The sequence below is a fragment of the Suricata suricatta genome, chromosome 5 (genome assembly GCF_006229205.1).
Source record: "Suricata suricatta isolate VVHF042 chromosome 5, meerkat_22Aug2017_6uvM2_HiC, whole genome shotgun sequence".
Taxonomy (NCBI): domain Eukaryota; kingdom Metazoa; phylum Chordata; class Mammalia; order Carnivora; family Herpestidae; genus Suricata; species Suricata suricatta.
Genome location: NC_043704.1, coordinates 107,131,062 through 107,146,406, shown reverse-complemented (window position 1 = coordinate 107,146,406; position 15,345 = coordinate 107,131,062). Strand labels below are relative to the sequence as shown.

General features: G+C 40.1%; 1 protein-coding gene across 1 annotated transcript in view; it reads right to left on the bottom strand.

Moving 5' to 3' along the window:
• Positions 1–15,345, bottom strand: part of PLCH1 (phospholipase C eta 1) — a 207,928-nt gene that overhangs the window by 45,563 nt on the left and 147,020 nt on the right. The window contains exons 9-10 of the mRNA XM_029940011.1: positions 13,074–13,277; positions 2,922–3,042 (exon numbers count right to left, since the gene is read on the bottom strand). Of these exons, the coding sequence (XP_029795871.1) occupies positions 2,922–3,042; positions 13,074–13,277 (325 nt within the window). The remainder of the gene's footprint in view (positions 1–2,921; positions 3,043–13,073; positions 13,278–15,345) is intronic.

Here is a 15,345-nt window from a genome sequence, read left to right as displayed (position 1 = left end):
GGAGTGGGTTATCTTGCTATAATCTGTTTGCTTTCATGGGCACATGGGTTTTACCCCAGAATGTTAGAAAGAGAGAAAAAGAACAACAAGCGAGCAAGAGATTGTCGATGCAATCGCATCAAGGAGTTCTAACAATGAATTTTTAAATTCTCAATCTGGTTGGGACACTGGGTGGCTCAGCCGGTTAAGTGTCTGACTCTTGATTTTGGCTCGGGTCATAGTCTCACGGTTAATGGGTTCATGGGTTCGAGCCCTACATCAGGCTCTGCACAGACAACGTAAGCCTGCTTAAGATTCTTTCTCTTTCTCTCTCTCAAAATAAATAAATTTAAAAAATAAGTAAATAAATTATCAATCTGTTTATTAAAATCCTTATTGTCTAATGAAGCTAAACATAAAGCAGTGATTCTCAGCAGAAGAGAGGACAGACTATGTGGCACTCTTCCCAAATAGATGTTTGTCAATGTCCGAAGACATTTTTGGTGGTCACAGTACAGGGGAGGGAGGGAGCACTACTGATGTTTAGTGTGTAGAAGTCAAGGACGCTGCTAACCGTCTTACAATATACAAGACAGTTCCCCATGACAAGGAAGTATCTGGTCCAAAATGTCAGTAGTGCTAAGATTGAGAAACCTGGGTATAAAGAAGGCCTAAGAAAAAGACTGAACTTTTAAAATGTGCTAAACAAGCATAGCAATTTTAACGTGAAGTGCTTTTTTTCTAAGTATTCCCAAACTTGAAGCGCTGTCAAGATGTCAAAAGGCCCTCCAAGGCGGCACATCTTTTCAACACCCAACTTCACATTTTGGAAAATAATGGCAAAATAATTTCACCAACTTTGATAAATCTAGTAGCAATCAGGGTAGAAAAGGTCCATCAGAATTTAGTACTTGGGACTCTTCCAGGTAGCAGATGCCATAAACTAAACGTACTATGCAGCAAATGTCATCCTTTATATCAGCATATTAACCTCATGGTTAATAAATAAGAAGATAAAATATTAAAAATGTTAAAGGCCACTAAATTCTATGAAATTAATTTTATGCAATTGTCATTTTGTTTCTTTTTATTCAAGAATCATTTCTTAGTTTTATGGTATATTGCAGGCATCTGCTAGGCAATAAAGAATGAATAAGGCATAGCTCCATATTTTCAATAAGTTCTTGGTCTTAAAGACTCAAAAGAAGGCAGAAGTCAATAGTTGTAAGTGGGTGCTATATATACATATATATGCATCTCTGTGGAGCAATGGAGGAAGAAGATCCTGGAAGAGAAAGAAGAGGCCAAACCTTGAAGGGCACTTAAGACATGACTGTGTACGATAGGGAGTTTTGAAGAAGTTTAAGAATTACAGGGGGGCTTGGGTGGCTCAGTCGGTTAGCATCCAGCTTCAGCCCAGGTCATGATCTCACAGTTGTGGGTTTGAGCCCCACATCAGTCTCTGTGTTAATATCTAGCTCAGAGCCTGGATCCTGTCTTCAGATACTATGTCTCCCTTGCTCTCTGACCCTCTCCTGCTCACGCTATCTCTCTCTCTCAAAAATAAATAAAACACTAAAAAAAAAAGAATTACATCATCATGCTTATAGTTTCAGAAAGAAAAGTATTGTACAAGTGGGGACGATGGCCCAAAGGGAAATGAAAAGAAGGCAATGGAGTCAAAAGATAATTTAAAAAGTAGAATTGACAAGAATTGGCCAAGTTTAGAATGACTCAGTTTTTGACTAAAGATACTGACTGGTAGTCAGTGCTACCCCTAACTAAAAGGAAATAGAGATGGGGCACCTGGGTGGCTCAGTCGGTTAAGCGTCCAACTTTGACTCGGGTCATGATATCACGGTTTGTGGGTTGGGGCCCTGCATCAGGCTCTGTGTTGATAGCTCAGAGCCTGGAGCCTCCTTCAGATTCTGTGTCTCCCTCATTCTCTATGCCTCCCCTGCTCACACCCTGTCTCTCTCTCTCTCCCTCTCAAAAATAAATAAACATTAAAAAAAATTTTAAAGGAAACAGAGCAAGAGAAGGTTTGCCAGAATGAAATGCTGAGTTTGGTTTGAGATGTGAGCTCCCTGATGGTACCAGTCATCTCTTTTGCTCAGTGTTGTGGCTCTCTGCACCTGTTATAGTATGCCTGACTTAGAGTAGGCATCACTAAATATCTGATTAAAATAATAACATTTGTTGATTTTGAGGTACCTATGGGACACTCGGATGAATTTTTACTAAGACTTTTGCTACATAACTCTGAAACTTAGGTAAAAGTTCTGGACATATAATTAAACAATCCAAAAGGAGAACAATGGCAACAACTTAAGAAATAGTGACTACTAAAGGAATGAGGAAATGGAATAGAAGACCATAGGTCAAAAAACCAACCAAACAAAAAAACAAAACACAAGAGAGAGAAGCAATGACAGCATAGAGGAGAATGTTATAATAGAAGCCCCAAAAAGCAAGTATTGAGAAGAAAAGAGTCACCATTATCCAATGCCAAGGAGGAGTCAAGTACCACAAGGATGCTAGACACTTCAGTATATATAAGGCATGCAGCAAGTCTGAAAACCTAGCTGTTATTATTTTGCTGTATTGTAATATAATATCAACAGACTTTATCACGTATAGTAATCTGCATTTCCAAACTTCATGAACACTCTTTAGAAATTCTGAGGTCAGTCTTTGCAAGAACACGCTTCAAGGAAGCAATGTCTTGAGAGAGAGTGGAGTACACAACACATGGAGCACAAGAAAGTACAAACACAGAGCCCTTATTACTCGCTCACAATGCTTTGTTGGCAAGGAGGGAGAGAATGAGGGCAGCAGAAAGGGAGATGAAGACTCCAGGGAAGAGCGTGTGGTGCTGCAGTCATGGTACATCAGCCAGGGCTCTGTGTGCTGGCTTGGCTCCCAGGGGTCGTTGTACTTACTCATTCTTCACAAAGGCGTGCCTGTTGATGGTCTCCACAACGTCTCTGAAGAGAATCTTCGAAGTGAGAGTATAACCATGGTGTACTACGGGCTCTCCATCTGGGCCGTCCCAACAGTCAACTGTCAAAAACAGAACTTCACGTCAACAACACAAAGTTTCTGGGTTTGCTAATGTTTCTGGAAATATCAGACACGTATTATTTTAAGTTCATTACTTGCGAGTATGCATATTATGATCATGACAAAGATATCAGACAGAGAGAGGATGTTCTGACATACTTATCAGAATAAGGAATTAAAGATAATAAGCGATTTTTTCCGAGTACTTGTAGTTAACAAAGATGTCACAATCGCAAGCAGCCCAGCATTTACCAAGAATGCTCATTAGAAATTGATCTAAATCCAATCAAGCTGCCCAAGGATAGTGATATTCCTTAACAGGTTGCTCCTCTAATTTCACTTCGTACAATTCAGTTTACTAAGGCAGCCCTCCCAAATCGATAACAGGGTTTTTCATTACTGTTCATTATGTTTCTATTACATTTTTCATTTTATTAATTCTACAATAGCTATAAAATAACACTGACTACCTAAGTTCAAATCCTCAGGCTCTGCCAAGATTTATGTGAATATGGGCAAATAATTTAATCACTTAAAGCCTTGCTTCCCTTGCCTATAAAAGAAAATCATGGTAGCATTTGCATCATAAGTTTGAGTGATGACTAAGTATATGTAAAATTGCTTATAATACTGCATGAGAGATAGTAATTAAGATTGTTATTGATAATACTGATATTGTTACATGCATAGACAGTCTCACTGGTGCCCAGCTAGAGAAAGACAACCATTTCCTCACCATCCACCCTGACTTAGACTTTGACTTCTTTGTTTTACACTCTACCACCAGACAAGTTTCTCAAAATAATCCTTTCACCATGTTCCTTTACTCAAAAACCTACTCAGCGCATAACACAGCATCCAACACATACACAGTATGTACTCAGTAGACCCAGGCTGAATTTATTAATATCCTATAGCACCTCCTGCATGCTTACCCCCAAGATCCTTATCTCTTGTGCTAGAGACTAACTAGCCATTTGCTCAGTTGTATCCATTTCTGCCCTGGCACACAGCGGGACTACACGGCCCAGCCTTCCCTTGTGGTGGGATGCAGCCATCGAACTGTAGGCAGAAATTACGTGTACCACTTCCAGGTCTGGTCTGTGAAAATTGTCCCTACTAAGCCATCCAGCCTCTCTCTTCTGCTATGACTGCAGGTGGCACGGCCACAAGATGGAAAGAACTTAGACCACTAAATCTTTGCTTGAAAGATTCACCTGTTAGGCACACCTATTTTGGACTTTCCATAAGCAAGATATAAACTTCAGTTGTTTCAAGGCACGGAGATTTTAGGTTGAACTCTTAAAGGAACCACTATGCCTTAATTAATATCCTAGCTTCTATCTGACAAATCAATTTTATTTTCTCCTACCCCTGAACTTACATACTTGTTCTTCCATTAGGCAAGTTTCCTCACATAGGATCCTTCCTGTCTTTCATATAAGGTCAACCAAAATGTCCTCTTTCACTTTCCTAATCTAAATCTCAGTCAAGTTTAAGCTAGGACCGCGCCCCCCCCCCGCCGCCCCTGACAAACTCTGCCAGCTCTCATAACATTGCCCTTCCTTGTAGCACAGTCTGGCAGCTCTGGTTGCCAGAGCTGAGAGAAGTCAAAAATCTAGACCTTACTGCTATGAATGTTCCCAAGTTTCAACTATTGGCAATTAATCCATTTTTTAAATTACAATATGAGTCCAACATTCTGCAGGCTGGATTTGGCTAATAGAATGCCAGTGAAAACTCTGACTTTTAATTAAGGCCAGACATTTCATGACTATACCTGTTCTTTATTTTAGTAGTGCCTTCCTCAATGTGTGTTCTGTATACTATGTCTGGAGATGCTATGTCCATTTATTCTAAAACTTTCAAATTGTTCACCATAACCATAATGTGATTCCATGGTAAATGTTATGTGTCAACCTTGCTAGACTACAATGCCTACTTATTTGGTCAAACACCAGTCTAGGTGTTGCTGTAAAGATATTTCTTAGATGTGATTAACATTTAAATTGATAAATTTTGCGTAAAGTAGATTATGCTCCATAAGGTGGAGGGGCCTCATCAATCAGTTAAAGGCCTGAAGAGTCAAGACTCCCATTTCCTGAAGAAGTAATTCTTCTCAAGACTATAACATCAATTCCTACCTAAGTCTCCAAACTGCTGGAGTGCTATACAGATTTCAGACTTGGAAGTCCCCATAATCATGTAAACCAATTTCTTAAAATCAATCTTTCTTCCTCTCTCTCATGTTTATGAGAGAGATCCTATTAGTTCTGTTCTCTAATACAGTCACCTATATTACAATTAAACATTGGCTGTAAATTAGTTATCCTTAGGGGGAAAATTGAAAAAGGTAAAAGGAGCAAAAACTTCCAAGGTTAATACCATAGGAATATAAAAAACAAGTTTGAACAATAAGATGCTATTGAGACGATCAAAGGTTTGGGGATCCTAGGATAAAGAGCTGTACTAATCCTTTGGGCCTGCAAATGAGGTCAAATGTATTAAAGACATTTTCTAAGAAGAGAAGCTCCATCCATCTCTTCACATGTACTTGACATTCTTTAATTTGTCTTTGGATATGGGTGTGGAAAGAAGGAACAGATGTTTCAAAAGTAAGTAATTTGAACAATTTATACCCTGATTTAGCCCCCATGTGGAGGAAAGGGGGTATAACAGTTCCTCATAAATGAACTAACATTCTTTCAAAAAGAATGACTGTAGACAAGGCAATGCCGTGCCTGATTTGATTACATGTTCACATAAAAATAGCTCTTAAAACTACACTGGTCATGAAAGACGGTGCTCTTTTGCTATTATTTATAACATAGGCAGAATATGCATAGTTGAGGATGGCTCTTCTAATAATGTTCACACTTTAGATCTATTCCATCTCCTATCTGGTGAATGAGGAAACCACATTCCCAAATGATACCAGTATCCTAACATGTGGCAATCATAGCCAAGTTCAAATGACCGGGAAGTTTCCTGTAAGAGCTAATTCCCTAATGGGAAAGCTGCAAGGTAGAAACCTTCTAACCAATTCCCATGCCCACAAAATTGCCAGTGGCCCATTTTTCAATCATGTCACATATTAGAGCCCCTGAAAGCACTCTGATGAAAAGGTGGTTAGTTCTGCAGGCTAGACAAGCAGCTAAGATGACAGCTTTTCATAATGGAACTTAAAAGTGTTCCATCCTGATAGCACTCCCGGAGATAACAGGAAAGGTTGTAAACCGATTACAGCTGTGATGCAACATCAGTTCCATAATGAGAGTGAAAATCCCCTGGACAGAACATCCATATTTATTAGGCAACTTGGGCTGAAAATCAAAGGAAGGTAAGGCCATGTAAAAAATGTTATCACATTGATTTGCTGACAGGCCCACTTCACCAAAAAGACTTATTAGTCTTCCCAAGACGATCTATATATCCTGACCAAGGACATTCCTACACCTGTACTAATGGAGATGGAAAACACAACATTATGAAACTAGGAGCTTGAAAGTGGAGAGATGCTTCAGGTCACAATACCATGAAGAACCTGTACAGAATCATTATTCTCTACTTCAAAGTGCTATCTTTGGCAAAAGCTGCTTCATAGAAATATCTGTGGTACCTGAAATTTTCAATCCATGACCTGCAACATTCTATAAATCAGGTTCTTCAAATTTTAGCTATATCTATTTAAAAGCAAAAACAACTTCATCTGGACCCAAGGTATAGGACGTAACAGTGGGTATACATACATTGATGTCTGCAGACCCAAGCAACAGATGTGAACTAAGATCTTGAAAGCACAGCACTGACAGAAGTTGTTAGAAGAGCACAAAAGATCAAGTCAGCAAATTCTAAGTCTTTGGGAACAACTAGTTAGTTAGATGTAGGCCTAATCTTGAGCTGAGCAAATCCCTTCTTCTAAAGCCAACCTCCCCTCAGTGCTTCACTTCACTTTCTCTAGCCTTCCTTATGTGACTGATGGCCGGTCCTCATGTGATCACTGTTAGGGCTGATCATGTCATTCAAGCTTCCTCCTCCATAAAGCACATAGAATTCCTGGGAAAAAGTGGAGTAGGCGAGTTAAATCAACTTGAGTCCAAACCCTCGGTTGCAAGCTTCCTAGCTATGGAAACTTGAGCCAGTTAACCTGCTCCAAGATGGAGTGTCCTTTTGAGGAGATTATTCTATCCCCTTAATTTTGTAAGAATCAAATGAAAATGTAGAGAAAGTACTCAGTCAGGACCTAGCTCACAAGAAGGGCTGAAATCATGATAGTTCCTTCCTACAGTACATTCAAAGACAACGTGATAGCCATAATTTGAAACAGGAAATAGGTCAAGGACAAAGCTGATGAAGTCTCCAAACAAATATAATTCTTCTCCTCAGCAAAAACCTTCTAGAAATAGTAGTTTGACTTTCACTGTCCACTTACAGATTATTTCAATAAAAATAACTTCAAGTAAACCAAATACAAGGGGAGGAATTTGCTGATATGAACTGGTAAGGGAGATACTTGAGAGACTGCATGTTCTTTAAAATTACACCATAACTGTATGTATCCTCAGTTTGTGTGAATATCTGGAGAGACAAGCTCCTATTAGAGAAGGAGAGCCAAGTCGCTTCTTTTTATTACTTTGGTGGCTAGCAGTTAGAAAGAAAGAAGGGATGTACAAGAGAAGGCCCATATTCGATATCATCCACTGCACACAATTTCTAAGTATTCTCATTTTAAAATCAAAAGACCCTAAAGAAAGTTAAAATTAAAAATCAGTTATAACTTTAAAAAAATCACTTGTACCTTGCTATATTGTCTTAATCAGATAACTTTCCTTCTTAATACCCCAAACAAAGCTAGAGGATTAGATGTTCTAATTCAGTAAAAGGAATTGATTGTGAGAACATGGTTGGGCTTGGGTAGGACACTGATTTTGGATTAAAAAAGCAAAAAAGAGAAGACCAGGTACCTGGAGGACTTGACAAGCAAAAGAAATACCGTATAGGACACAGCAGTTAACAAAATTGCACAATTGTCTGAAGTTAACTATCACTTCATGGAGTCACTACAAGTCATTTTCCGTACTTGGCCTCCAAGGAAATGTCACCATTTAAAGGTAACCATTACTGTGAATCCAATGAGGGTATGTGCCCAGAGAATCTCTGTGCATGTCAGACATGTAAAATTTATTGAGTACTGAATGAAGAAAGGGTTGAATAATGGCTGAGAGCAGAATGTCATCTCGAGACTTTCTAAAAGATTTTTCTTTATGTTAATATTTTATAAGTGTCTTCATTACTCAGTTGCTTAAACCACTCAGTTGTCAGTAGGTATTCTCCATGTCGACGGCAAAAATGCCATCTCATAAAATATAAATTTCCAGAACACTAAATTTGTAATGGTTCTAATTGTTCTGTATGTAGATAGTTCATAATGCTTGTCCAGTTTGAAAATGTGAATGGACCCTGATAACATGCCAGAATCTATATGACAAAGACCCATCCAGTTACTAGTCTTATTGCCCTACGGCTTTACTCGTTTCCCCTACTCTGTTGCACCACCCCAAGAACCTGTTACCCACTGCTAACTCCCAGCACATCCCCATCAAAGAGTAATTCCCCTTTGTTCCATGGGATCTCCATTCCATCACAAAATAACTCCCTTTTATCATTAGACTCTTTGGAGTTCTCCTTCTACCCCCTCATCTTAACAATCAGCTTACCTTGGAGGACACTACCATTCTCCACAGATGTTTATTAGTATATAAATCACAGACCAAGAGACATTCTCTGGGCCTTTATTGCTATGTTTAAATAGTTAGTTGTTCTCCTACATTCATTTAAAAAAAATTCCTCACTTTTGAACCTCACTTTATCCAACTCTACCTTTCTGGTGTAAGGACGCAGGTCTGAACCAAACTGACTCCATGACAGGCTTCAAGTTTCCCTCTGACCTTGGAGGCCTAGGTGTCGGTTTCTCAGAATCATTAGACAATAAAAGGGCACACATTGCCCAAGGCAGAAGGGACCACCCTTGTAACACCCAATCAGGAAAGGCCAGCTAACACCCTTAACATTTCTAAAGGCAGGCCTAGAGATAGAAGCTATAGATAATCACTTATTGCTTAAGGCTAGTTACACCCTACGTGAGGGTCCTGAGTCCTGGGTCCTGGGTCTACTCTGTAATTGGTTAATACTCTAAATGTTGTGATTGGGTCCCGCCAAAAGTAACAAACACTCTGGACAATGTGTATGGTTAAAGTTACTGCCAATGATGTTATGCTATAGTGATTGGACCTCTGTACCTGTGTCACAATTTCCTGTAACTCCCCCTTCCCAAACCCATAAAGGCCCTGCCCCCCCTTTTTTGGGGCTCTCAGCACAGATCCACTGTGCTGGTGAGGTCTATGAGCCCGAGCTTAGGCCCTGGCAAGCCTAAGTCTGTAATAAAGCCCTTTGCTTTTGCATGCATGACTTGGTCTCCCCGGCGGTCTCTGGTTTTTGGGGACAATATTGAAATCTTGGGCATAACACTGGCATCTTCCAAATACCTTTCCTATAGTATTCTTTTTGTACTTAAGTATCTGGTCTATAGGTTTTAATCTCCAATTTTTAATCTTAAAAATTTTTAATGTTTAATCTACTTGTCTCCATCCTTTGTGAGTTAAAAGTCCATGTGGGCAATTTACTCAATCTTGTAGCTTTGACCTCCTCAATGCTAACAATCCCATCCTCACTGTACTTCATTCATGCCTACCCAAGGCACACCCTGGATACAGGGGTCACATGTAACTACATCCAAAATCCTGCTCTGTGTACCAACTCTCCGCTCTTATTTTGTGTGTGTGTGATAACAACTTTCTCCATATTTCTATTTCTTAGGATCTTCTAGTTTCCATACCTCATTTTATGGCTCCTTATTCCCTTATTTTCCTTTGTTAGAGTCATTAACCTACTGACTAATTACTTAAAAGAGTGCACACCAACACTGTGAAGATATTTAAATGATCTAGAAATCTAGAGCCTTGGATCAATTTTATAATCTATCTTCACTGCTCCTGTATCTAATCTGTTGGGAATGAAGTGGGAAGAGTCTAAGCATGAAGATCTTATGTAACAAAAAGACTGTTTTTGAAAATACCTAGAACTTCCCCAGTTTATCTTGTCAACTCCTTTCCCATTGTTTGTTGATCTTCTTAAGCCCCCAAGCTAACTTCCACTTACTTCGTAGATGATGTTCTCATCCCAGAGAAAAGAGAGGCTATCAGACATGAACCCTTTCAAAATCTGGTCCCTTTATCCCATCTAAAAACAAAACTTTGTCCTCATTTTCTCTTCTTCAAAGTGTCAAAATCTCCCAAACGTGTATCATCCAGTTTTCTTCTAATGCAGAAAAATTCCAACTGACTAACCCACAGCAGATTAGCTACCCCCCAACTTCCCACTAACATGTCACCAAAACTATCCATCAAAAGACACCAGGATGCCTGGGTGGCTCAGTTGGTTGAACGTCCAACATCAGCTCAGGTCGTGATCTCAGTTTGTGAGTTCATGCCCTGCATCAGGCTTGCTGCTGTCAGCCCAGAGCATGCTTCAGATATTCTGTTCCCCCCTCTCTCTCTCTCTCTCTCTCTCTCTCTCTCTCTGTGCCTCCCCCACTCCTGCTCCCACCCGCACAGAAATAAATAAAACATTAAAAAATGTTTTTAAAAAGATACCAATAAACTAGCTGTTAAATGCAACCAAATTGGATAATTAGTCTTTACCATATTTTACTTTTCTTTTGCATGGGACATTTGTGGCAATTTCATCCCTTAGGACCCAGTGACCATTCTGAGTTAATCCCCATTGGTTACCCTTGCTCTTGGTGCATCACTTCATTCGCTTGTCCTCAGGCTTCATTCACTTGTCCACTCCTCTCTGTAAGTGATCTTGTACACTTTGATGATCTTGACTATCACATACAAAACACAGAATTATGGGGTGCCTGGGTGGCTCAGTCGTTTGAGCATCCAAATCTTGATTTTGGCTCAGGTCATGGGATCGAACCCCATATCAGGCTCCATGTTGAGTATTGGGCTCTGTGCTGACAGCTCAGGAGCCTGCTTTGGATTCTGTGTTTCCTTTTCTCTCTGCCCCTCCCCTGTTGGTACTTTATCTATCTCTCTCTCAAAAATAAATAAACATTAGGGCACCTAAGTGGCTCAGTCAGTTCAGCATCCGGCTTCAGCTCAGGTCATGGTCTCATGGTTAGTAGGTTTGAGCCCGGCATTGGGTTCTATGCTGACAGCGAGCTCAGAGTCTGAAGCCTGCTTTGCATTCTGTGTCTCCCTCTCTCTCTGACCCTCCCCTACTTGCACTGTCTCTCTCCACCTCCCAAAAATAAATAAAAAATAAATAAACATTTATAAAAAATAATAATAAATAGATAAACAATAAAACTAATCTAAACTTCAAAATCATGGAATCTTTATCTTGTTTGGATCTTTCCATTGGGTTCAGATATTATTATGCAACCAACTGATAGAAATGTCCATGTAAATGTTACAAAGTCACTATAAACTCAACAGATGGAAAACTGAACTTATTAATGCTCTCTCCCCAGATTCCCTATAGCCTGTGAGGACACCATTCATTCACTACAGCTCTCACTCTCATTCCTTACATGCTTTTCCTCTTGCATCAGGTCCTGCTGAGTTTACTTATTTAATATCTATGTAATTTTCTTTCCAATACACTTAGTCCAGATTTTTAAAAATTTTTTTAAATGTTTTATTTATTTTTGAGACAGAGACAGCATGAGTGGGGAGAGGCAGAGAGAGGGAGACACAGAATCGGAAGCAGGCTCCAGGCTCTGAGCTGTCAGCACAGAGCCCGATGCGGGGCTCGAACCCATGAATGTGAGATCATGACCTGAGCTGAAGTCAGAGGCTTAACTGACTGAGCCACCCAGGCGCCCCGTCCAGGTTTTTATAACCCTTCCCTTGAATCACTGTAATAGCCTTTCCACCATTCTCCTTGCTCTGTCTAGCCTCGCTCTCCTTCCCCTCCACAAACATACACGGTAAAAACCTTGTCCTCACACATTGTGACCCAACTGATCTTTCTAAACGGCAAGTCTGATCATATCACCATATTTATTAAAACCCTTCACTGAGGGGCGCCGGTGGCTCACTCAGTTAAGCATTTGACTTCCTTCGGCTCAGGTCATGATCTTGCAGTTTGTAGGTTTGAGCACCGTGCTGGGGGCTCTGTGCTGACAGCTCGGAACCTGGAGCCTGCTTCGGATTCTGTGTCTCCCTCTCTCTGCTCCTCCAAAATCACACTTTGTCTCTGTCTCTCTCAAAAATAAACATTAAAATGTTTTGAAAAAAAAATGCTTCATGGAACCCTTGTTACCAAAAGTTAGAGTTGAAATTCCTCACCACAGCACTCAAACCCTTAAACTCTTTATGACTGACCCAAGTTTACCTTCCCAGCCTACCTATTTCTCATTGTATTTTACGTCACATCTTACTCTTTGTACCAACACTTCTCAACACGTGTAGGATTTGCCTGGTGGAATGCCCACCATTCCTACTGTTTGTAATGGCCACCCATTCTATAAGATTGCCCTTGAAGGCAGAAATCATGTCCTATATCTGTGTCCTCACAATCAAAACCCCACAAGAAATTTAATAAATGTTGCTGACAGATCATGAAGTGTCTCAAAAACAAATAGTTAGCCTGAACTATTTTTGGCATTGTTTAAATAAAAATTTCCTTCTGGGAAAACTTTAATATTCATCACAAATTTTTAGCAAATGAAGGTGTGCTTCCTTTCGAGTACAGCTCTCTCTCGCCCTCTCTCTCTCTTCCTGATTGGACAATAAGGAGGATCCAGAGAGCACCATGAGCAAGGAATAACTCTACAATAAGCAGAAAAATGGTTATGGTTAGTGTGAGTACATATTTTAGGTCTCTACTCTTCAGACTAGACTTGACAGGCTAAAGGACACGTCCATCAACACACAGCAGAGCTCAGACAAGGCACGAACCTTCCACACAGCGGCAGCCTTCTTGGAGCACCCGCGCGTACATGTCCACTTTGGACTGAGAAAGGAGCTGGTCCCCGGTCAGGTATGTGTTGTGAGAGGAAGCAATGTAGTAGTTGCACAGAGGCTGATCCATGTCCTGGTACACTTCATGGTGCAACGGGTTAAATACGTCACAAGCTGGACTACGCATGAAGTTCGTGAACCCTTTGGAAGAAAGAAAGAGTGAAGGACTATAGCTTTCGAAGAGTGCTTAATTGACTCCATCAGGGACAACAGAGAGCAACGTATGTTCGTAGCGGGGCGGCTGGGTGGCTCAGCTGGTTAACCGTCCAACTTCAGCTCAGGTCATTATCTCGTGGCTCATGAATTCGAGCCCCACATCAGCCTCTGGGCTGACAGCTGACAGAGCCTGGAGCTTGCTTCAAATTCTGTCTCTCTCTCTCTGCCCCTTCCCCACTTATGCTGTATCTCTCTTTCAAAAAATAAACATTAAAAAAATTGGAGGGGGCATGTGCCGGGGTGGCACAGTTGGTTAAGCGACTGACGGGGTCAGGCCATAATCTTGTGGTTCATAAATTCAAGTCCTGCGCCAGGCTCTGTGCTGACAGCTTGGAGCTTAGAGTCTGCTTCAGATTCTGTGTCTCCCTCTCTCTCTGCCCTTCCCCCCTCCTTGCACTCTGTCTCTATCTTTCTTTCTCAAAAGTAAATAAACATTAAAAAAGATTTAAAAACAAATTTTTAAACATGTTTACAATGATTATCTTACACTCAGGACAGATACTGTGAAGAATACTAAGGTAGTGAGAGACTTGCTTCATGTCAAATAGTGTCAAAAACTGAAATATGACTGGGGAATAGCAGTTTCAACATAAGCTACAGAAAAATAAGTAGACTTTTCAAGAATTTTGATAGAGTATGGGAGAGGGCTTATTCCAAAGCCATTCAGTAACTACTGAACTCAAGCTAGGATTATGCAGCATGATCTAATGGGTGACTGATGCAGTGTTAAAGCAGTTTTTATACAAAGTGCTACACTGAGAAACCATCAATTTGATAAGTTATTCATTTAAAAAAAAAACAGTATTGTTAGTGCCATAGGTGAAGTAACAGGTCAAAAGTTATACGCCAACTAAATTCAGAGTGTGGTTATTTGACTACGAAATTGGTTTGGGAAAATGTTGCTAATAGCTAGCACATTTTATAACTTTAAGATAATGTTTAAAGATTATGCAGAAATACAGAACAAACTGATGGTTGCCAGAGGGGAGGGGGATGAGAGGTGGACAAAATCGGTAAAGGGGAGAGGGAGGCACAGGCTTCCAGTTATGGAATTAATAAGTCACAGGAATAGAAGCACAGCTTAAGGGTCATAGTCACTGATATTGCAATAGCAATGCAATAAGACAGACAAGAGCTACACTTATGGTGAACATAGCCTAAGCTATAAATTTGTAAAGTCACTAAGATTTACACCCAAGACTAGTGTAGCACTGTGTATCAGCTATACCCAAACAGATATTATGTAGAAAACCTAATCAGTTTTTCTACAATTATTTTCAAAACATAATATCTAGGTAGAAGAAGCATTCATTAATACATGAATAAATAGTTGAATGACCTCAAGTACTTAAGTGGAATGATTATCAGGTTAAATCTCTCTAAGTCATTGGGCGCCTTGGTGGCTCAGTCAGTTAAGTGTCTTACTTCGGCTCAGGTCATGATCTCACAGTTGATGAGTTCAAGTCCCAAATTGGGCTCTGTGCTGACAACTCAGAGCCTGGAGCCTGCTTCAGATTCTGTGTCTCCCCTCTTTCTCTCCCCCTCCCCGCTCACACTCTTTCTCTCTCTCAAAAACTAAACAAACATTAAAAACAATTTTTTTTAATTGCTAACAAGTCTTCAAGAAACTGTATCTGTAAATATCCTCTGAGACTCTGGAGAATTTCTTCATGCCTATCTTTATGACAGTAATGTAGAAATCACATTTAATTCCATTCAGGGGGGCCCACCAAGCAACACATTCATTTCTTGGTAAAGAATTGGGCCAAATTATTTTATCATTTCTAGGTGTTTTTAAAATTGTTCTTAATATATATATTTTAAATTATTCCTTTCTTTTAATCACCCTCCACCCCAGGAAGTAAACATGTGGTATCAAACCTCCTTGCCCACACTGAACCTGAAAGCAAGGGGGAGGGGGAGGGGAACAATCAAAAATAGTAAGATAAACCATGGCTTTGGATGGTCCTGAAGGCAATGGGTGGCCTTGGTG